The sequence below is a fragment of the Salvelinus fontinalis genome, chromosome 26, assembly GCF_029448725.1.
Source record: "Salvelinus fontinalis isolate EN_2023a chromosome 26, ASM2944872v1, whole genome shotgun sequence".
Taxonomy (NCBI): Eukaryota; Metazoa; Chordata; class Actinopteri; order Salmoniformes; family Salmonidae; genus Salvelinus; species Salvelinus fontinalis.
This window is the reverse complement of record NC_074690.1, coordinates 31,711,728-31,734,409: the sequence shown is the minus strand read 5'-3', so window position 1 is coordinate 31,734,409 and position 22,682 is coordinate 31,711,728. Positions and strand designations below refer to the sequence as shown.

The 22,682-nt window shown below is 42.7% G+C and overlaps 1 protein-coding gene across 3 annotated transcripts; it reads right to left on the bottom strand.

Moving 5' to 3' along the window:
- Window positions 1-282: 282 nt before the first annotated feature.
- LOC129824118 (tetratricopeptide repeat protein 39C-like) lies at window positions 283-22,674 on the bottom strand. 3 transcript variants are annotated; one of them, XM_055883468.1, is made up of 15 exons: window positions 22,194-22,674; window positions 10,707-10,755; window positions 10,570-10,605; window positions 9,655-9,783; window positions 8,909-9,020; window positions 8,234-8,615; window positions 6,796-6,964; window positions 6,470-6,563; window positions 6,260-6,367; window positions 5,910-6,019; window positions 5,584-5,707; window positions 2,445-2,542; window positions 2,215-2,319; window positions 2,070-2,108; window positions 283-1,865 (listed from the first exon to the last, which is right to left on the bottom strand). In XM_055883468.1, the coding sequence occupies exons 1-15, from the start codon at window positions 22,322-22,324 to the stop codon at window positions 1,773-1,775; spliced, it is 1,779 nt and encodes a 592-aa protein (XP_055739443.1). In that variant the 5' UTR covers window positions 22,325-22,674; the 3' UTR covers window positions 283-1,772. The 3 variants fall into 3 exon arrangements, with proteins under 3 accessions (XP_055739443.1, XP_055739444.1, XP_055739445.1); XM_055883469.1 differs by lacking the exon at window positions 10,570-10,605; XM_055883470.1 differs by lacking the exons at window positions 10,570-10,605; window positions 10,707-10,755; window positions 22,194-22,674 and adding an exon at window positions 10,322-10,563.
- Between the last annotated feature and the right edge of the window lie 8 nt (window positions 22,675-22,682).

Here is a 22,682-nt window from a genome sequence, read left to right as displayed (position 1 = left end):
ACTTACAGTCACTCAATTATTGCTTGTTAGTCTAGCCAGCTATCTAAACTTGTCCGAATACCGACCAGGCACACAGGGCACATGCCCAGGGGCCCTGACCTCCAGGGAGCACACAATGATTTTGTTAGTCATTCTCACTCAGATATTATATTAACATGGCATAAGTCACTACAAAAATCAGTAGAATTGCACGAAATTAGCTGTAAAACAGATTTTTTTTTTATACAGCTGCAAAGTTCTCACCGCCCCATGGCAAAATGTGTAGAATTTCAGACAACTTGCTTTAAAAATATCCATTGCAGCCATTTTTAATCTCAATATCAAATCATTTCTGGGTAACAAATAAGTACCTTACTGTGATTGTTTTAAATTAAAATGGCCAAAAAGAAACAAAAACTGCTTCTTAACAAAGAGCAATTTCCCAAGAAAGATTTTCATTAGTACTGTCTGGGAGTGGTCTGAGTGGGGAGGGGAAATCTGACAATGTGCTGTTATTGGCAGATTTGGAACCCTTTCTTATTGGTCTATTAACTAATTTACCGCACGGTGAGGTCACCATGGAAGGCCAAAAACTCAAACTGCTCTTACACTAAAAGGGTATTATCATCATATTCACAGTATTATTTGTATTTGTATTAAGGATCCCCATTAGCTGCTGCCTTGCTGGGGTCCAAAAACATTAAGGCTTTTATATACAATTTAAAATATTACATTTAATAAAACTTAACACATTAAGTGTGTTCCCTCAGGCTACTACTCTACTATCACATCTAATACAAAATCCATCTGTAGGTGTGTAGAGTGCATGCCTTATGTGTATGTGTGTCTGTGCCTGTGTGTGTGCGTCTTCACCGTCCCCGCTGTTCCATACGGTGTACTTTTATCTGTTTTTTTTATTTTTAAATCGGATCTTACATCAGTTACCTGATGTGGAATAGAGTTCCATGTAGCCATGGCCCCATGTAGTACTGTGCACCTCCCATAGTCTGTTCTGGACTTGAGGATTGTGAAGAGACATTGCAGTCAACATTATTCCAACCTCCTAGTGTAGAAATATATATAAAACAAAGGAAAATAAAAATGTTGACTGCACTGGGCCTTTAAAACTGCAGAATGTTCCCTGCAACCCATGGCAAAATGTGTAGAATTGCAGGAAATAAACTTTTTAAAAAAACAAAAAAATCTCTCCAATTTACAGTGCCACACAGCCACGTGATGAGTATTAGCACAGGATTTGTGCATTCAGATGGTCTACTATTGTAACAGCAACAGGACATTGGACATTCAGGTCATAATCTGGCAGCAACCTAGGCACTGCTTAATTTATAATTTAGTGTGGCTTACCCAATGGCATACCCAGTTCTGCATCAGAACCCTTTCCCATCACATGGGAAAGAATAAAGATGGGATTGTACCATTTAGATAGCACTGACATTGATAGATTTCCCCCCCAAAATACACATTTTCCTGGTAAAAAGTTGCATTTGCCTCCCAGCAGCAACTACTGTACATATTTGATCTGGTTTAAAACACACTAATACACTCCAGTAGTCTTAACTATTCCTGCATTATCGCTCCAGAAAACTCTTACTGTAAACTATACATTGCAAACTTGATGGCACATTCATTATATATATAAAAAAAAACACAAGTCAACTGAAAAACACATTGCAGTGAACCATCACAGTGCTGTGGAGATAAAGGGAGCCGTTTCCAGCTCCTTCTACCCCCAACACAAGCTAGGGTGGATGTATGGTCGAGAAAGGGTGCGGTCAGGGTGGGGTCACCTCCTCTCTCATGGAAGCCAGAGCTGAATGAATACGCACATGGAGCCTGTTCTCAAAGTCATAGCCAGCATAGTCCTCCTGTACAAACACACATGACATTACTACATCACATAGAAATATTCACAAGTGCACATATTGGTAAGGAAATATCAAATAATATAAAATGCATATTATGGATGACTGTCGGACTTGATTGATCATTCCAAATACTGCAGCTGAAAGCTACACGTTTCCAAAAACGAGGATACACTCTTGGCCCATAGTGTAGAAGTCCTACTGTACCTTGGCCTGGAGCATCAGAGCTCTGCCCTTCGCTTCAGACTGAGAAGAGAAGAACCACAATCTCAATCAACTACCTCGTTAAGCAACATACACTTTCTCTCCTCGGGGTTGACACGTTGCGCGATACACCATATACACAGCTCACCTCAGGGCTGTCCAGTAAGACACAGCCTAACTCGTAGATGGAGTAGGGCTGCACATAGGAGTTGTTTTGACAGCCCATCTCATCTCTGGCAGCCAGATGGAAGCACTGCAATGTTCAATGACATAATAAAGAGGAGTAAACATTCACTATTCTGACTACATTAATATTTGTAGGTAAATACTATGAGTACTTTGTTTTCAATACATATAAATATGGTGAGGAGACAGAACCTGAATGGAGACGTTCATGTTGCCGAGACATCTGTGTATGTCACCAAGGAGCAAGTTTTTCAGGCCGGCACATGAGATGTCATCTAGTTCCTGCAGAACTGAGAGGAGACAGAAACAACCCACTGAATTTCCTTCCAGATTCACAGGAATTCACTTTCATGGCACCACCACAACTACTCAGCGAAAGCTCAATAACCACGCTGACTGAAATTGTAGCAGATACTGGAAGTGTTGTGTGTGATGTCCTGCATAGCCAATAGAGAATAGGCTATAATTGAATGTGCAGCAACCGTGGTGGTTGGGACTGAGAGTTTGATCATGTGCATGGCTATTGCGGAGACCGCATTAAGTCAAATTCCACGGGACCATTGAGTCGTGGTAATCGCCTCCTAATGCGATCTGTACATGAATGGCGCTGATGCGTTTGTAGTACCCAACTTGCTTACGGCCGTCAGGTCGCTAATGGCCTAGTGCTCAGCACTCTATTGTCCCTCCATCAGGTCCTAAGGGCCTAGTGCTCAGCACTCTATTGTCCCTCCATCAGGTCCTAAGGGCCTAGTGCTCAGCACTCTATTGTCCCTCCATCAGGTCCTAAGGGCCTAGTGCTCAGCACTCTATTGTCCCTCCATCAGGTCCTAAGGGCCTAGTGCTCAGCACTCTATTGTCCCTCCATCAGGTCCTAAGGGCCTAATGCTCAGCACTCTATGGTCCCTCCATCAGGTCCTAAGGGCCTAGTGCTCAGCACTCTATGGTCCCTCCATCAGGTCCTAAGGGCCTAGTGCTCAGCACTCTATTGTCCCTCCATCAGGTCCTAAGGGCCTAGTGCTCAGCACTCTATGGTCCCTCCATCAGGTCCTAAGGGCCTAGTGCTCAGCACTCTATTGTCCCTCCATCAGGTCCTAAGGGCCTAGTGCTCAGCACTCTATTATCCCTCCATCAGGTCCTAAGGGCCTAGTGCTCAGCACTCTATTGTCCCTCCATCAGGTCCTAAGGGCCTAGTGCTCAGCACTCTATTGTCCATCAACTCACTCTGACATCAATGCAAATACCACAGAAAATCACATCCCATGAAAAACAGTACCATGCACCGTTAGACTACATTGTTTGGCATCACTGTGATGATCAATTTGAAGAAAGAAGTTCAACAACAGATCGAAACAGTGGAAAATATGGTCGTTGTGGATCTTGTTTCAAAGCCAAACAACAAAATGGACAGCGCTTTCTAAGGTGAAGATTAATTAAAAGCATTTAAGACGTTGCATATAGATCATGATACGCATATTAGAGCTTACAGTATGCATAGGCCTATGTGCCCAAGCCTGAAAAAAAGCCATTAAAATAATGGTTGTTCCTAATAACCTACACAGCATATTACGCACGGCAGACACACACTTTGCTACATCATTGGTCTAGCCTATACTCCAAAATGAAATCGTCTTTTTTCTCTCTTCATAATTAATAGGCTAAAATTTAGCTACAGAATCTCACCACCGTGCGTTTCCATCTCCTCCTCGCTCTCCTTCATTCCTTTCTCGAGTGCACAGAGGGGCTGTCAACAGTTTAATCAAATATGTTTCGTTGTGAAAATATGTTACGATCAAATGTTCCCGCACAGATTACACTAGGTTTCCCATATTAAGCACTGGGTAGCTTCAAGAACAGGGTTGGGGAGCCCATGGCATACAGAGTTTGGGCAGAATATCACCTGTCACGCAGCGAGAGGCTGCTCCTCAAACAGGAATATCACCTGTCACGCAGCGAGAGGCTGCTCCTCAAACAGGAATATCACCTGTCACGCAGCGAGAGGCTGCTCCTCAAACAGGAATATCACCTGTCACGCAGCGAGAGGCTGCTCCTCAAACAGGAATATCACCTGTCACGCAGCGAGAGGCTGCTCCTCAAACAGGAATATCACCTGTCACGCAGCGAGAGGCTGCTCCTCAAACAGGAATATCACCTGTCACGCAGCGAGAGGCTGCTCCTCAAACAGGAAAATCACCTGTCACGCAGCGAGAGCATGCTCCTCAAACAGGAATATCACCTGTCACCCAGGGAGAGCATGCTCCTCAAACAGTGGTTGATGCGTGGAGTGAAGTAAGGGTTCTGATAGACATTTCTATATGCAACCCTGTGAAAGCAGAGCTTTAATGGTTGCCACTATAAAGAGGATCCCAGCTGCTACTATGATTACTTCTCAGCTATTAATATTAAACACATTGCTCTGCTGCAGAACCAGAGTAGCCTACCTGGCATGCTTGAAAAAGGAACCGCAGGAGCCTCCATTCACTATTGGAGTGCAAACGGATGACAGGTCTTTTTTCCCGTGCCCGTTTGATAAAATGGGCCATTCTAAATCGAAATGACTTTAATATATTTAAAGCCAACATTAAATTGAGAAAAGTCTGATGGGTGAGAATATGATCACTTGATGAGAGAACAGCGTGTGCCGCCTGAAGCAAGGAACAGAGCGCATCATGCAGCACATTTCTGGTTTGATTTCTAAGACATTCCAAGGTTTCTCTCTCTAAATCTAGCGTGTAGAGCCCGCTTCAAATGATCACTTTTATGCTCAACATAGCCACTTCATATGTGCACTCGTTCGGGGGTGAGAAAAACATCCTTTCTACTTTATTCAGCTAAGCTCAATTATATTCTTCTTCCTATAAAATCATATGATAAAAAATAATGGCATGGGATTTATAAGCACATCTTGTCTGCTAAATGAACTAGCCTACAGCTTAGGCTGCCATTGGCAGGGCACATAGCCAGATATCATCTTCTGAGTCGGCTTGTATGTTATTCTGTTCTTCTGAAATACATTTTCTTCACATCATAATGTTTCTTTAGACCTGCCTAAAATAAAATGGATTCATTGTGATGGTATATATTAAATGTATTCAGACTTTTTGTTTTTAAATGTTCCAAAAGGCGCTCATTAGCGACTTGTATGCTGAGGCCTGGAGATGCTAAAAGTGTTTACATTAATTTACGGTCAATTACCGTGAGACGGGCAGTAACTTGCATGAGTTACCGGCTAATAAAATGTCATCAACGCCACAGCCCTATGTATAAGGGGTCTGTCTATGCTTGTGTTGATGTGGTCTGTGTATGGTGTTTCCTGTACGTTTTCACAGCGTACCTTGGCTCATGGTCTGCAGCTTAGAGGTGGAGCAGTTAGGCAGGGCCTTCCACAGGTAAAGCACCTCGATCACAGCCAGGATACACAGCTCTCTGGATGGGGAGTGTTTGCTTAGCCTCTCTGCCTGCACACACACAGGCGCACGTTTACAATCTCAGCCGAGAAGCAGAATTCTACTCACTACATAATCAACTGCCAATTTTCCTCCGTACAATTACTTCAGATCACATTGTAACTGTGTGACTCGCAAAAGGATTTCTCCTCACTGAAAGTAATAATTCACATGGATATCTATAGAAATTTGCTGTTGCCAGTCCCACGCTCACCCTCTGCATAGAGAACTGTTCTATCTGATTGGTGTTCCGTTTCAAAAGCTTGTGTACGTCCTTGAAGACAGCGGCAGCTCCCTCCAGATCGCCTGACGCTCCCTGGCACACTATAGTGGACCACAAACACAGAGAGATGTCCAGGCGTTAGAGTCTGCAGGGTATCTCAACAGCAACATATTACCTTTATCAGAGGATGTAAGCCATTATTGCTAATAGTTCAGAAGCTTTTCATTCAGGTGAGTTAACGTTCTCAGTTATGGAACTTATTTTACTTTTGAAGAAAAAACAAGAGTGCGTTCTTCTAACCCCACCTCTAATTACATGACTTCTAACCTCTGCCCTCTCACCTCCAGTTAGGTAGGTGTAGTAACACTGGGACCAGCGTGACTCAGTCGCCAGACGCTGAAAGGCCTTGTAGGCGTCACCGCACTTCAGCTCGATCATACTGCACCACCCTGAGAGCAGAGAGCATGAAGTGTCACTCAGGAACAACAAGGTAATGGTGTTATATATGTTAAGAGTTGAGGTTGAAGTGAGGAAGTAAAAGCATATTGTACCTATTTCATACAAACAAACATGCTGGATCTCCCTCTGGTCTGTAGCCAGCTCTAAGGCATTTTGGAAGGACGTCAAGGCACTGTTGATCTGGCACTGGATGAGTTGAGGAGAGGGGGAAGATTAGGACAAGGAACACACTACAGCCACAGTTGTAGACACAGGTTTCCTTGTGGTACCTGTCTACTTCTATCTAGGTTGTGTCGAGTAGTGTACACTGGAGCACAAGAAAATAGGTGTTATTATTGGCGACATTTAGGTTGAACGACTTCATTTAAATTGTGTTTTAAAACATTTTCTGTCTACTGAACATGGCCCAGGTCCTTACCTCCAGACGCTGCACCCTGCCCTTGAAGAATATGAAAAGGGAGGAGTTAGGGTATACAGGCTCCTTTCTCTGGAGGATAGCCTTCGCCTCCATCAGACCGGCCTGTGTGTCTGAGCCGTCGAGGGTAAAGAAGGGTTGCACTACCGTATGGTACCACAAGAGGGCCAACCTGCCACAGGGGGAGAGAAACCACCGTTATTGACAACAGTGAGAGGAATACCGGTGAACATCAGCATTCAGAGAGTCAGTCAAGAAACCAAGACATATCACAGCTGTCGGTAAACATATGACTCATTTCGAGTTGAACAGCCTGCTACCACACTCCGCAAATACGTCAGCTAAAAACAAAATCAATCAATATTCTGCAGAATCAATCGTTGCATGCAGCTTAGATGTGAAAGCAACAGCACTTGAAAGTCCAAGACAAATTTCCCTTCAGGCAAAATAAAGTTAATATCATCTTAAATGCTGAACATGTGTCTTCCTAAAATAAATACAATCATTGTTCTCTGCCAAGGCATTGAAGTTCAACCAGGACAGGGGCATCAGCCAGCTTCTCTCTATTATTAAAGCAGTTAATCTTGGCCACTGGCAGAGTGGCAGAGAGCTAATGGGTTTCAGGTCTGGTGAAGGCTGTGGTTTTATCTCAAATGACAACCTATTCCCTATATAGTGTACTACTTCGAGCAGAGTCCTATGGGCCCTGGTCAAATGCATTGCACTGCAGAAGGAATAGGGTGCCATGTGGGACACACCCTGTGTCTTCTGCCTCCTGCTGTGGATGTGTGGGCAGAATCAAATAGCGGAGAATTTCTAATCAGTATGGTGGTGACTCCAGTAATAAATAAGCTGTTCAATATGAATCACTGATATTCTCGAGGGCTGCCGAGTGGCGCAGCGGTCTAAGGTACTGCATCTCAGTGCTAGAGGCGTCACTACAGGCCCTGGTTCGATTCCAGGCTTTATCACAACCGGCCGCGATTGGGAGTCCCATAGGGCGGAACACAATTGGCCCAGCGTCGTCCGGAATAAGGATTTGGCAGTAGGCAGTCATCATAAATAAGAATTTGTTCTTAACCGACTTGCCTAGTTAAATAAAGGTAAAAAAATACAAATAAATGTTCAGAGCCAGCTAAGCTGCTCTGTATATAGTAGAGGAAACAGACCAGGGACCTCTCTCTCAGGTCTGCTGGTTCTTTTCTCTTCCCAAATAATCACACTACTCTGTCTAGTCCATGTATAGGCTACATTACGTAGGATTACTACATATATTTTCTATCATTAAATACATGGTCACCATGTCCATATGACATATGTTGAATGAGATAAATTATTACACAGCAATGACCCCAAAAACAGTTCAAGCCAATAAAGTAAAATAAACCAACACGAGACAACAAAAAGACACCCTATGGTCGGTAGTGGTACACCTACTCACGTAGCTAAGGGGGCCTTCATGTCCTTACTTTCACTGGCATACGCAAGGGCGGACAGCCCCTGGTGACGGTCGCCGGGGAAACCCAGAAGGTTGACGATCTTCAGCAGGTGCGGCGGTATCATGGAGATGCACAGGTGGAACAGGCCGTAGCCAAAACTGACCGAGCCCTTAAGCCGGGATAGGGCCTCCGGGCTCACCCCATTGGTCCTCTGGGTTGGGAGCTTGGCCGCGCCGTGGTTGGCCTGGTCAGTGGATGGAGAGGGAGACGCCTGCTGGTTGGAGGACCTCCTCTTGCTGCAATCCTGCAGCTGGCTGATGTCGCTGTAACACTTGTTGTACATCTTCCAGGCTTTGCGGAGGATCCAGCCTCCTCTGATGTATGCTGGGTGGGTGTGGGAAATCCATGAGATATGATTAACATAAAGCAGCAGGATGTTAGAGTACTGAGAGACATGGTCTAGATACCAAGGCCCATTACAGCAAATCACTTAGTGAGCATGTATTATAATCAGTACGCAAGATATTGAAACAGACCTACGATCTTCTAAACTGTACCAGTGAGTAGCCACAACACAGTGCAGTCATTCAGTCTAGTAGTAGCAGCACAGCCAATCCGTCAAGCAGTCAGCTATAAGCCTACACGCAGGTCAAGGTAGAAGTGATGAGGCGTCTCACCTGACAGTTCCTGTTTGATGAAGGAGAGGACAGCGAGGTACACCTGGCAGTCTGCCACAAGGATCTGTCTCTGGAGGCGGTCTACTATAGCAACCCCTGACCTCTGGGGGTCCTGGAGCAAGGCCAAACACACAGAGCACGGTGAGGTCAACGTCTAAACTGCAGAGCAAGGCCAAACACACAGAGCACGGTGAGGTCAACGTCTAAACTGCAGAGCAAGGCCAAACACACAGAGCACGGTGAGGTCAACGTCTAAACTGCAGAGCAAGGCCAAACACACAGAGCACGATGAGGTCAACGTCTAAACTGCAGAGCAAGGCCAAACACACAGAGCACGGTGAGGTCAACGTCTAAACTGCAGAGCAAGGCCAAACACACAGAGCACGATGAGGTCAACGTCTAAACTGCAGAGCAAGGCCAAACACACAGAGCACGGTGAGGTCAACGTCTAAACTGCAGAGCAAGGCCAAACACACAGAGCACGGTGAGGTCAACGTCTAAACTGCAGAGCAAGGCCAAACACACAGAGCACGGTGAGGTCAACGTCTAAACTGCAGAGCAAGGCCAAACATACATCTGTAGCAAAGCCAAACTCAGCACCGTAAGAGAAGATGACGTCAACTTGACATTGGCAGACCGCAAGACAAGTCAGGCGTGTGTGGATAGAGGAGGTGGAAGGTGCTACATACAGGTTTGAGCTTCGATGAGGTTAATTAGTGTGCGTGTACACATTGTATTTCACTTACACTCCTCCTGATCTTGTTTTTGATGGTCTCGATGACCCCGGCATTGTCTCGCTCACAAAGTCTCTCAGTGGCTCTGAGGTCCTCAAAGGCTGTCTGCATCTTCTCCTCCTCAAACGTCATCATGGCATTCTACACACACAGGCAGATTGATACAGTACCAAGTCAGGGCCTTGCTCTCATTCTAGACAGTATGGTAGTCTTGGCGTAATGCCTTATCATGTACCAACACTATTATTTGAAAGTAGGCTAAACAATTATCCTGTCAGCAACAGACATGCGGTCAAATATATTGGCACCCTAGCACTATACAACGGAGTTGAATGTTCTGCTTTCTCTTGTTGAAAGGTCATTTTTTTCACCCCTTAGGTACCTGAAACTTATATTACCACAGGTGAGAAACTACACAGTAAACAAGATTCTAAATCATTTCTACATTGAATAATTTCGTTTTTGGGGGGGGGGGGGGGGGGGCTCCACAACTTATTTTAGATGAAATAGTGAAACGTGCAAGGCTGCCAATATATTTGCCCTCAACTGTATAACAATGAACAGCACAGCTAGACAACCAACTATTCATCCTGGACTTACCAGACTAACATGTTATCTACTGTGATCATTTTCAAAGATGTGCACAAATAATGTATTCCCAGTCAGTATTCAAACCCACCGTGAGCCAATTATATCAGTTTGGCGAATCACCCCGTCAGCAGCGTGTGATGCACAGCAAGATTAGTGCTGAGGATATCCCGGGTGTGCTATTATGTGTGACCTTCAATTCATTCAGTCAATCTGCACCGTAAATCCACTATGACAAGGTCTATGTATGAAATAGAGATGTACTGTGAAAAGCCAACTATTGAACTAAAAAGGTTGTCATTCAATAAAACGTACAACATAACAGACTGTAATACAGACCTCTTCCTGTTCTTCCCTCCAATAGAATCCATTTGTCTGCATTGCAGAGTATCAAATGAGAATATCAGTGGAATTTGGGAGACGTACAGTAATTCCGTCAGAAGTTGACCTCCTCTGACCTCTCCACCCCTACTCACCAGGAAGCTGACAAAACTGGCTCCGAAACTCATCAGTGGACTGTGGGTCCTAGAAGAGAGAGGGAGACAGAGAGATGGTTGCGGTAAGGCTAAAACAGTTCAGTTTCTTAAGAGAGACAGCCAGGACAGGTGAAGATGGGTGAGAGTTATAGGGTTGTTTCAAGTCAAACTTAAGTATCCTCCAGCGATACCATCTGGATCTCTTCATTGTGCAGAGCGTCTGAAGACAGCGCTTAAAAGGTGGCAGAGTCGGGCTAAAGTAATTACTTAAATGTGATTCGTAAGACTGCTCCATGAGAACGTTTAATAGTAGTCACATTCATGTCTCAAAGTCTGGATGGTTATTCACTTCCAAGAACCCTAAATTCTAAACATTTCCATTTAAGATGACAGTATAGCAATATGGGAGGATGAGGGTGTCAACATTCAGTTTCCTTCATCTCTTATGACAGCTCAGAGCTCAACATAATTAGTGGGAGATGTGACATTTGGGGTATCAGCAGGAGACAAAGCTCTGTGTGTGTGTGTGTGTGTGTGTGTGTGTGTGTTTGAGGATCTAACTAAGCCTGTCGCGTTTACTCTGTATTTTTCACTTTCAAGTCCCAAAAATGGCCTGCTCTAAATTATTCCCGAATTCAGAAGAATTCAAATGTATTTGGTTGGAGGCAAATTAGTCATTTCTCTCACCTGTGGTAAGTAGCAGGTGCCTACAGAGTAAAAATAGCCATTCAACCAGTTTTGAAAAGAGAACATTTTAGGCCCAAAAGACTCGTTAACAGCTTCTACCCCCAAGCCATAAGACTGCTAAACAATTCATTAAATGGCCACCCGGACTATCTGCATTGACACCCCCCCCCCCTTTTGTTTTACACTGCTGCTACTCGTTGTTTAGTCTATGCATAGTCACTTCACCCCCAGCTACAGTGCATTCGTAAAGTATTCAGACCCCTTGTCTTTTTCCACATTTTGTTTCATTAAAGCCTTATTCTAAAACGTATTAAATTAATGTTTTTCCACATTAATCTACACACAATACCCCATAATGACAAAGTGAAAACAGGTTTAGACATTTTTGAAAATGTATTAAAAAACACAAGTATTCAGGCCCTGTGCTATGAGACTCAAAATTGAGCTCAAGTGTTTCCATTGATCATCCTTGAGATGTTTCTACAACTTCGAGTTCACCTGTGGTAAATTAAATTGATTGGGCATGATTTGGAAAGGCACACCCCTGTCTATTAAAGGTCCCACAGTTGACAGTGAATGTCAGAGCAAAAACAAAGCTATGAAGATGAAGGAATTGTCTGTAGAGCTCCGGGACAGGATTGTGTCGAGGCACATATCTGGGAAAGGGTACCAAAAAATGTCTGCAGCCTTGAAGGTCCCCAAGAACACAGTGGTCTCCATCTTTGGAAGAATTTGGAACCACCAAGACTTCCTAGAGCTGGCTGCCGGCAAAACTGAGCAATCAGGGGAGAAGGGCCTTGGTCAGGTAGGTGACCGAGAAACCGATGGTCACTGACAGTGTTCCAGAGTTCCTCTGTGGAGATGGGAGAACCTTCCAGAAGGACAAAAACTGCTGCAGCACTCCACCAATCAGGCCTGTATGTAAAGGCAGTAAAAGGCACATGACAGCCCGCTTGGAGTTTGCCAAAAGGCACCTAAAGGACTCTCAGATCATGAGAAACAAGATTCTCTGTTCTAATGAAACCAAGATTGAACTCTTCGGCCTGAATGCCAAGTGTCACGTTTGGAGGAAACCTGGCACTGTCCCTAGGGTGAAGCATGGTGGTGGCAGCAGCATGCTGTGGTGATGTTTTTCAGTGGCAGGGACTGGGAGACTAGTTAGGATCAAGGGAAAGATCAGAGCAAAGTACAGAGAGATACTTGATGAAGTCCTGAGCACTCTGGTGCAGGTTCTTAGACTGGGGTGAAGGTTCACCTTCCAACAGGACAACGACCCTAAGCACACAGCCAAGACAATGCAATGGCTTCGGGACAAGTCTTAATGTCCTTGAGTGGCCCAGCCAGAGCCGGAACTTGAACCCGATCGAACATCTCTGGAGACAGCTGAAAATAGCTGTGCAGCGACGCTCCCCATCCAACCTGACAGAGCTTGAGAGGATCTGCAGAGAAGAATGGGAGAGACTCTCTAAATACAGGTGTGCCAAGCTTGTAGCGTCATACCCAAGAAGACTCGAGGCTGTAATCACTGCCAAAGGTGCTTCAACAAAGTACTGAGTAAAGGGTCTGAATAATTATGCAAATGTGATATTTCTGCTTTTTATTTTTAATACATTTAATACAGTTTTTGCTTTGTCATCATGGGGTATTGTGTGTAGATTGATGCAGATTTGTTTTTAATAAGGCTGTAACGTAACAATATGTGGAAAAAGTCAAGGGGTCTGAATACTTTACACATGCACAAATTACCTCAACTAACCTGGTATCATTACCCCCAGTATTTAGCCTCATTATTGTTATTTATTGTGTTACTTCAGTTTATTTAGTAAATATTTTCTTAAACCTGCATTGTAGATTAAGGGCTTGTAAAGTAAGCATTTCACCTGTTGTATTCGGCGCATGTGACAAATCAAATTGGATTTGATTGTACTCCATTATAAAGTGCAAGGATGCCAATAGCCTGGAAACCCGACATTTAACTTAAATTTACAGTGGCTACAGAAAGTATTCAGACCCATTCACTTTTTCCACATTTTGTTGTGTTACAGCCTGAATTTAAAATGGATTCAAATGAGAGTTTTTGTCACTGGCCTCCACACAATACCCCATAATGTAAAAGTGGAATTCTCTCTGTATCCCTCAAATACAACTATCTGTAAGGTCACTAAGTCGAACACTGAATTTCAAACACAGATTCAAACACAAAGACCAGTGAGGTTTTCCAATGCCCCGCAAAGAAAGGCACCTATTGGTAGATGGGTAAAAAAAAAAAAAAAAGCAAGACAATATCCCTTTGAGCATGGTGAAGTTATTAGTTACACTTTGGAGGGTGTATCAATACTCCCAGTCACTACAAAGATACAGGCGCCCTTCTAACTCAGTTGCCGTTGAGGAAGGACACCGCTAAGGGATTTCACCATGAGGCCAATGGTGACTTTAAAACAGTTACAGAGTATAATGGTTGTGATAGGAGAAAACTGAGGATGGATCAACAACATTGTAGTTACTCCACAATACTAACCTAATTGATAGAGTGAAAATAAGTACAAATATTCCAAAACATGCATCCTGTTTGCAATAAGGTACCAAAGTAAAACAGCAAATGTGACAAAGAAATTAACTTTATGTACGGAATACAAAGGGTTATTCTGAAGGCACTAATTCTACGTTGGGTATAACTGAGTGTTTGGATCAGGAAAGTTTACTCTCAAGACCTCAAAAAGCCAGAATATTGAATAAAATTATATTTTAACTTGCTTAACCGGTTATCCGCGTGGTTGGTCATTTTGCAGGTATGAATTCAAGACAATATATCCACAGGAAAGTACAATTATATAAACTTTTCAAAGCACTCGTAGTGCGTTCAGATGTTTCTGCACATGCTTCATGTGAAGCACTATGTAAACACATGCACGAGCTTGGCAAGTATGCAAGCATATATTTTCAACTTGTGCGCATACCCCAGGTGACAGAAATCTGTATGTATTCCTACCTGCAAAAGGACCAACCACACGGAATAACTGTTAAAAGGAAGTTTAAATTTACATTTTATTCAACACACTATCCTGATCACGCCAGCAGCATACCACCCTGCATACCACTGCTGGCTTGCTTCTGAAGCTAAGCAGGGTTGGTCCTGGTCAGTCCCTGGATGGGAGACCAGATGCTGCTGGAAGTGGTGTTGGAGGGCCAGTAGGAGGCACTCTTTCCTCTGGTCTAAAAAATATCCCAATGCCCCAGAGCAGTGATTGGGGACACTGCCCTGTGTAGGGTGCCGTCTTTCGGATGGGACGTTAAGCGGGTGTCCTGACTCTCTGAGGTCATTAAAGATCCCATGGCACTTATCGTAAGAGTAGGGGTGTTAACCCCGGTGTCCTGGCTAAATTCCCAATCTGGCCCTCAAACCATCATGGTCACCTAATAATCCCCAGTTTACAATTGGCTCATTCATCCCCCTCCTCTCCCCTGTAACTATTCCCCAGGTCGTTGCTGCAAATGAGAACGTGTTCTCAGTCAACTTACCTGGTAAAATAACGGTAAAAAAAAAAAAATAATAATTAAATGTAAGACCCTTTACAGACGAGGCAAGAAATCTACTGACTTAGACCTAGTCACATTGTTGATCTAGATATGAATAATGATGACAATGATTTGGTTGCTGATGATATCTGACAAGTGAGGAGGTACTGTGAACAGTTTGGGAACACCAACTTGTTTGCTCTCGGAGTGTAACCTTAGTTCAATGACTGACATGACGGGAATGGGTGTGACCTGCTTTGTATGGTATAGGCCTACAACCCAACCACTGCTAACTCAGATCTTTGTATGGTATAGGCCTACAACCCAACCACTGCTAACTCAGATCTTTGTATGGTATAGGCCTACAACCCAACCACTGCTAACTCAGATCTTTGTATGGTAAAGGCCTACAACCCAACCACTGCTAACTCAGATCTTTGTATGGTATAGGCCTACAACCCAACCACTGCTAACTCAGATCTTTGTATGGTATAGGCCTACAACCCAACCACTGCTAACTCAGATCTTTGTATGGTAAAGGCCTACAACCCAACCACTGCTAACTCAGATCTTTGCCACGTTCAAGACAACTCGGGAAACTCAGAGTTAAAATGTGCATACTTTTGTTTTTGCTTAGAACTTATTTTTGATTAATTGTGATAGTTTCCAAGTGCTAAACTCAGACCTCATTTTTCTACAACGAGTTTCCAAGTCGTACATTTCTGAGTTTCCAAGTTGTCTTGAACACAGCAACAGTCTTCCCATCTGGGGTGGGATCTTAGCTAAAAATCTAGTTCAAACAGGTTCTTTGACAAAGTACAGCTGTACTGCAAAAATCTCAAAATCTATTTATTATTTCAATTATCCTTGTAAGATATATCCCTAGTCCAGTTTGGCTTGCTCATCAAAACAATCCTCTCAAACGTACAGTATAGCGAAGTGATAAGGACATTAGCATATTGCAAAAGTGCTTGGAGTCAACACTTTTGCATTGCTTTGAGGGAAAGAGGAAACACTTCATATTAGAAAGAACTGCAAATAAACACTGAATGACAATGTCTCTTCCGCATGATACAAGAGAGGTCTGTAGCTAGTTCGCTGCAGGGAGAAACAAAGCAATGTATTAAACAGCTTTATAGAGCCAGTGAGCAGGGAAAGAGGTGTCTACAAACTATGACACAGTTGTGGACAAGAAAGACAGAGAGAGCTTGCAGGGGTGACGGCAAAATTCTGCTTTCGGCTGTATAATGGCTGACTTTCACACTTTATAGAGTTATGACCACAATATGACATTAGATGTACATATTCCCTCAGTGGCACTCTCCTCCTGATCTGGTTCAGTTAAGGATACATAACAATAAAAGTGTTTGTTTGACTTACACTGGTGTGCACACACATGCGTATGCAGAAACAGTGGAGGAGTTTAAAGTGACTAAAATGTGACAGAAGTCCCACCTGCTTACTTACAAAGCATGTAGAGGTCTGTCATTTTTTATCATAGGCACACATCAACTGTGAGAGACGGAATCTAAAACAAAAATCCAGAAAATCACATTGTATGATTTTTAAGTAATTCATTTGCATTTTATTGCATGACATAAGTATTTGATCACCTACCAACCAGTAAGAATTCCGTCTCTCACAGACCTGTTAGTTTCTCTTTAAGAAGCCCTCCTGTTCTCCACTCGTTACCTGTATAAAAGACACCTGTCCACACCCTCAAACAGACTCCAACCTCTCCACAATGGCCAAGACCAGAGAGCTGTGTAAGGACATCAGGGATAAAATTGTAGACCTGCACAAGGCTGAGATGGGCTACAGGACAATAGGCAAGCAGCTTGGTGAGAAGGCAACAACTGTTGGCGCAATTATTAGAAAATGGAAGAAGTTCAAGATGACGGTCAATCACCCTCGGTCTGGGGCTCCATGCAAGATCTCACCTCGTGGGGCATCACTGATCATGAGGAAGGTGAGGGATCAGCCCAGAGCTACACGGCAGGACCTGGTCAATGACCTGAAGAGAGCTGGGACCACAGTCTCAAAGAAAACCATTAGTAACACACTACGCCGTCATGGATTAAAAAACTGCAGCGCACGCAAGGTCCCCCTGCTCAAGCCAGCGCATGTCCAGGCCCGTCTGAAGTTTGCCAATGACCATCTGGATGATCCAGAGGAGGAATGGGAGAAGGTCATGTGGTCTGATGAGACAAAAATATGGCTTTTTGGTCTAAACTCTACTCGCTGTGTTTGGAGGAAGAAGAAGGATGAGTACAACCTCAAAAACACCATCCCAACCGTGAAGCATGGAGGTGGAAACATCATTCTTTGGGGATGCTTTTCTGCAAAGGGGACAGGACGACTGCACCGTATTGAGGGGAAGATAGATGGGGCCATTTATCGCGAGATCTTGGCCAACAACCTTCCCTCAGTAATAATAATAATAATAATAATTATATACATACACACACAGTTGAAGTCAGAAGTTTACATACACCTTAATCCAAATACATTTAAACTTAGTTTTTCACAATTCCTGACAATTAATCCCAGTAAAAATTCCCTGTCTTATGTCAGTTAGGATCACCACCTTATTTTAAGAATGTGAAATGTCAGAATAATAGTAGAGAGAGGGATTTATTTCAGCTTTGATTACTTTCATCACATTCCCAGTGGGTCAGAAGTTTACATACACTCAATTAGTATTTGGTAGCATTGCCTTTAAATTGTTTAACTTGAGTCAAACATTTCCGGGTAGCCTTCAACGAGCTTCCCACAATAAATTGGGTGAATTGTGGCCCATTCCTCCTGACAGAGCTGGTGTAACCGAGTCAGGTTTGTAGGCCTCCTTGCTCGCACACTCTTTTTCAGTTCTGCTCAAACATTTTCAATGCGATTGAGGTCAGGGCTTTGTGTTGGCCACTCCAATACCTTAAAATGGCTTAAGGACAACAAAGTTAACACAACTTTGGAAGTATGCTTGGGGTCATTGTCCATTTGGAAGTCCCATTTGCGACCAAGCTTTAACTTCCTGACTGATGCCTTGAGAAGTTGCTTCCATTTATCCACATAATTTTCCTTCTCATGATGCAATCTATTTTGTGAAGCGCACCAGTCCCTCCTGCAGCAAAGCACCCCCACAATATGATGCTGCCACGTCCGTGCTTCAGGGTTGGGATGGTGTTCTTCGGCTTGCAAACGTCCCCCTTTTTCCTCCAAACATAATGATGGTCATTATGGCCAAACAGTTCTATTTTTGTTTCATCAGACCAGAGGACATTTCTCCAAAAAGTATGACCTTTGTCCCCATGTGCAGTTGCAAACTGTGGTCTGGCTTTTTTATGGTGGTTTTGGAGCAGTGGCTTCTTCCTTGCTGAGCTGCCTTTCAGGTTATGTCGATACAGGACTCGTTTTACTGTGGATACAGATACTTTTGTACCGGTTTCCTCCAGCATCTTCACAAGGTTGCCGTTTGCCGTTGTTCTGGGATTGATTTGCACTTTTCGCACCAAAGTAAGTTCATCTTTAGGAGACAGAACGCGTCTCCTTCCTGAGCGGTATGGCGGCTGCGTGTTCCCATGGTGTTTATACTTGCGTACTATTGTCTGTACAGATGAACGTGGTACCTTCAGGCGTTTGGAAATTGCTCCCAAGGATGAACCAGACTTGTGAAGGTCTACAATTTTCTTCTGAGGTCTTGGCTGATTTCTTTTGATTTTCCCATGATGTCAAGCAAAGAGGCACTGAGTTTGAAGGTAGGCCTTGAAATACATCCACAGGTACACCTCCAATTGACTCAAATTATGTCAATTAGCCTATCAGAAGCTTCTAAAACCATGACATTTTCTGGAATTTTCCAAGCTGTGTAAAGGCACAGTCAACTTAGTGTATGTAAACTTCTGACCCACTGGAATTGTGATACAGTGAATTATAAGTGAAATAATCTGTAAACAATTGTTGGAAAAACTACTTCTGTCATGCACAAATTAGTCTTAACTGACTTGCCAAAACTATAGCTTGTTGACAGGAAATTTGTGGAGTGGTTGAAAAGGCCCTTTCTGGGCACCATTTGTCATCGTTATAGTGCAATTAATGTATTGTTTAGTGTTGTGTAGTGGCTTTGCTGGCAGGCATCCCACATTTTTTTTTTGCCCCACCAAGATTTACATGCTAAAATCACCACTGAATCACGTTGACAGTATCCCTTTTGATTTAAACATTACATACATGTTTGCCCATGGAAGAAGTGGTCAGAAAGTTACATTTTGGACCTGAATGCCAAAACATTTAGTTGGACCATTTTGCATACCCCACCATACCATGAGACATCCATGTCATCACTAGAAAAGGAAAAGGTTGAGTTTTATATAATTTCAAAGCTTACAAACAATGTTGTCAATTATTTTTTTTATTATATATTTTTAAACGTTTAATGTCAATTAACTAAATTACACACACTCGTTTTTTCTCTCTTCATATTCACATATGTTGTAGCTTTGACTACAATTCAGTGGTTCCCCAACAACTTATAGTCCGATACCCCTTCAAACAGTCAACCTCCAGCTGCTTACCCCCTCTAGCACCAGGGTCAGCGCACTCTCAACTGTAGTTTTTTGCCATCATTGTAAGCCTGCCACACACACACTATACAATAAATTTATTAAACATAATAATGAGTGTGAGTTTTTGTCACAACCCAGCTCGTGGGAAGTGACAAAGAGCTCTTATAGGACCAGGGCACAAATAATAATAAACAATCTTTTTAATGTTTATTTAACCATCTTACATATAAAACCCTATTTGTTCATCAGAAATTGTGAATAACTCACCACAGGTTAATGAGAAGAGTGTACTTGAAAGGATGCACATAACTCTGCAATGTTGGGTTGTATTGGAGAGTCTCGGTCTTAAATCATTTTCCAAACACAGTCTGTGAACACTAAATACAGTGCCTGTATTTAGTGTTCATGCTAGGGAGGGCTGAGAATCCACTCTCACATAGGTACATGGTTGCAAAGGGCATCAGTGTCTTAACAGTGCGATTTGCCAAGGCAGGATACTCTAAGCGCAGCTCAATCCAGAAATCTGGCAGTGGATTCTGATTTTTTATTTTATTCACAGAACCGCTTGTTGCAATTTCGATGAGGCTCTCTTGTTCAGATATCGGTAAGTGGACTGGAGGCAGGGCATGAAAGGGATAACAAATCCAGTTGTGTCATCCGTTTCGGGAAAGTACCTCCGTAATTGCGCACGCAACTCACTCAGGTGCTTCGCTATATCACATTTGACATTGACCGTAAGCTTGAGTTCATTGGCACACACAAAAAGAATAATCGTACAATGATGGAAAGACCTGTGTTTTGTCCTTGTTAATGCAGACAGAGAAGAGCTCCAACTTCTTAATCATAGCCTCAATTTTGCTCCGCACATTGAGTATAGTTGCGGAGAGTCCCTGTAATCCTAGATTCAGATAAGAAAAAACATCACTCAGATAGGCCAGTCGTGTGAGAAACTCCCCATCATGCAAGCGGTCAGACAAGTGAAAATAATGGTCAGTAAAGAAACTTTAAGCTCGTCTCTCAATTTTAAAAAAAACGTGTCAATACTTTGCCCCTTGATAATCAGTGCACTTCTGTATGTTGTAAAAGCGTTACATGGTCGCTGCCCATATCATTGCATAGTGCAGAAAATAGACGAGAGTTCAGGGGCCTTGCTTTAACAAAGTTACCCATGGCTTTTGCGCCATCAGTACAGATACCAACATGAGCAGCAGCTACATTTGGCTACATACGGACCCTTAGTGGAATTCCCACGAGAGAGTAACGGTTAATGTGATTGGATGTTAATTATTTGACTAGGCTACCTGTATTTGACATTGTGTTGTTATTTCGCAAGATGGTTAAATTTTATTTTGGGCAGTGAAACGAAGCTACTCAGACGAGAAAAAAACCTCACCCAAATGTATTGCCCCTTTGGAAAATATAAATGAACTGTTTGAAAATGTGAAAAAAAAGATTTTCTTTTTGTTGACATGTTAATCACATGTTTATTTGCCGTACCCCCGAAGGCATTTACTTCCCCAGTTTGGGAATACCTGGACTACATCATCTGAGTTTTTTTTGTTGTTGTGCCAGCCACAGGTTGAGAACATGATTTTGAGTACAGGGTTGTCATTTCAATCATAGAAATATAATTCATAGAATGGACCTATCCCTTCAGACCACTTCAATTTAGCTGGTACATCATAAACATTTTATTGACATTTTTACTTCTAATTACTACCACAAAGAAGATCACCAGTCCACCCACAGTCGAAAGGCAACTTAAATGGTCATGTATATTCTCTTATCTATATTTCAATAGGTTTCCCAAGGAGGATTGACAGCATAATTTAAAACAGATATTCCATTTCAAGTCAACATTCTGTGTGGACCTCCAACCATCTTTGTGGTACCATTTGTAAGTTTACATTTCAATTGTAAACCCATTTTAGTACATTTATCAGCCAAAACATAACATCCATCCTGTATTCAATAGCATATCTCAACTGGTGGCGAGCACAACACAAACATTATAGATGTAAAATAGGGTTTAAACTACAACATTTGGTATATGAAGAAAAAGAGGTCACGTCAATTATATAAAAACGCGTAATGTACTTTTTACGCCATACATTTTCCCTGACACCCAAAAGTACTCGTTACATGTTGATTGCTTAGCAGGACAGTAAAATTGTCAAATTCACGCACTTATTAAGAGATCATCCTACTGCATCTGAGCTGTCGGTCTCACTAAACACAAATGCTTCGTTTGTAAATTATGTCAGAGTATGCCCCTGGCTATCCGTAAATGTAAAAACATGTTAAATTCCTTCTGGTTTGTTTAATGTAGGGACTTTTTATTTACTTTTACTTTTGATACTTAAGTTATGTTTTAGCGATTTCATTTACTTTCGATACGTAATTAACTACATTTCAAATCAAATACTTTTAGACGTCTACTTAAGTAGTATTTTATTGTTAATTTTCTATTAAGGTATCTTTACTTTTACCCAAATATGACAATTGGGTACTTTTTCCACCACTGCAAATTGGTTTATACCCTATAGGCCTACTAATCAGTTTCACGTGGGCTTCCTCAATCTGAAAAAATAAACAAAGCCGGAAATGACAAACTATACAGCATAAATACTTATAGGATAACTCTTCTAATTCAAATCTTCGCCACATCAAACAACCAATGAAACAGTATTTCAAGTTAATTGTTTATGGCACAGCACCGTCTAACCTGTATTTTCTGAAAAGTTCATCGCTCTCCTTGAATCCGTTGTTGAGCAGCATGTTTATTCCTTTGAATGCCAACTCTGCGTCGTCAATCTGTTCCGTCTCATGTTGTTGTGATGGTTCTGGGTCCGCCATCGATCACAACCCGTATGTTTAGTGTCAAGAACTGTTAACCAAGTTCCTATGCAGCGCGCGTCGCCTTTCAAACCACAACACACCGGAGAAATGGAAGCGACAGTCTAGACTGGTCGAGAGGCGGTGCACCTCGTCTCGTTGCCGCTACAGTGGGCTTCTACAGTAGCTCACAGCCCACTTCGAACTAACAATTGACACTATCGCATTTCTTATCATAAATTATTGTTTAATTTGATCAAAGGTGTTTGAGGTAGCTACAAGAATATCCTTGGTTTACATAGTTTTCTTCAGCGTTGTGTCCGTCTTCCACTCTGTGTTGGGGTGCGTTCCCAAATAATAGAGGAAATGGAAATGCGAT

Coding starts and splice junctions, on each gene's coding strand:
- LOC129824118 (XM_055883468.1), bottom strand. CDS start 22,324: ATGGCGGACCCAGAACCATCACAACAACATGAGACGGAACAGATTGAC. Junction 5,708..5,909: donor AACAGTTCTCTATGCAGAGG/GTGAGCGTGGGA, acceptor GTGTGTGTGCAG/GCAGAGAGGCTAAGCAAACA. Junction 2,320..2,444: donor ACATGAACGTCTCCATTCAG/GTTCTGTCTCCT, acceptor TGAACATTGCAG/TGCTTCCATCTGGCTGCCAG.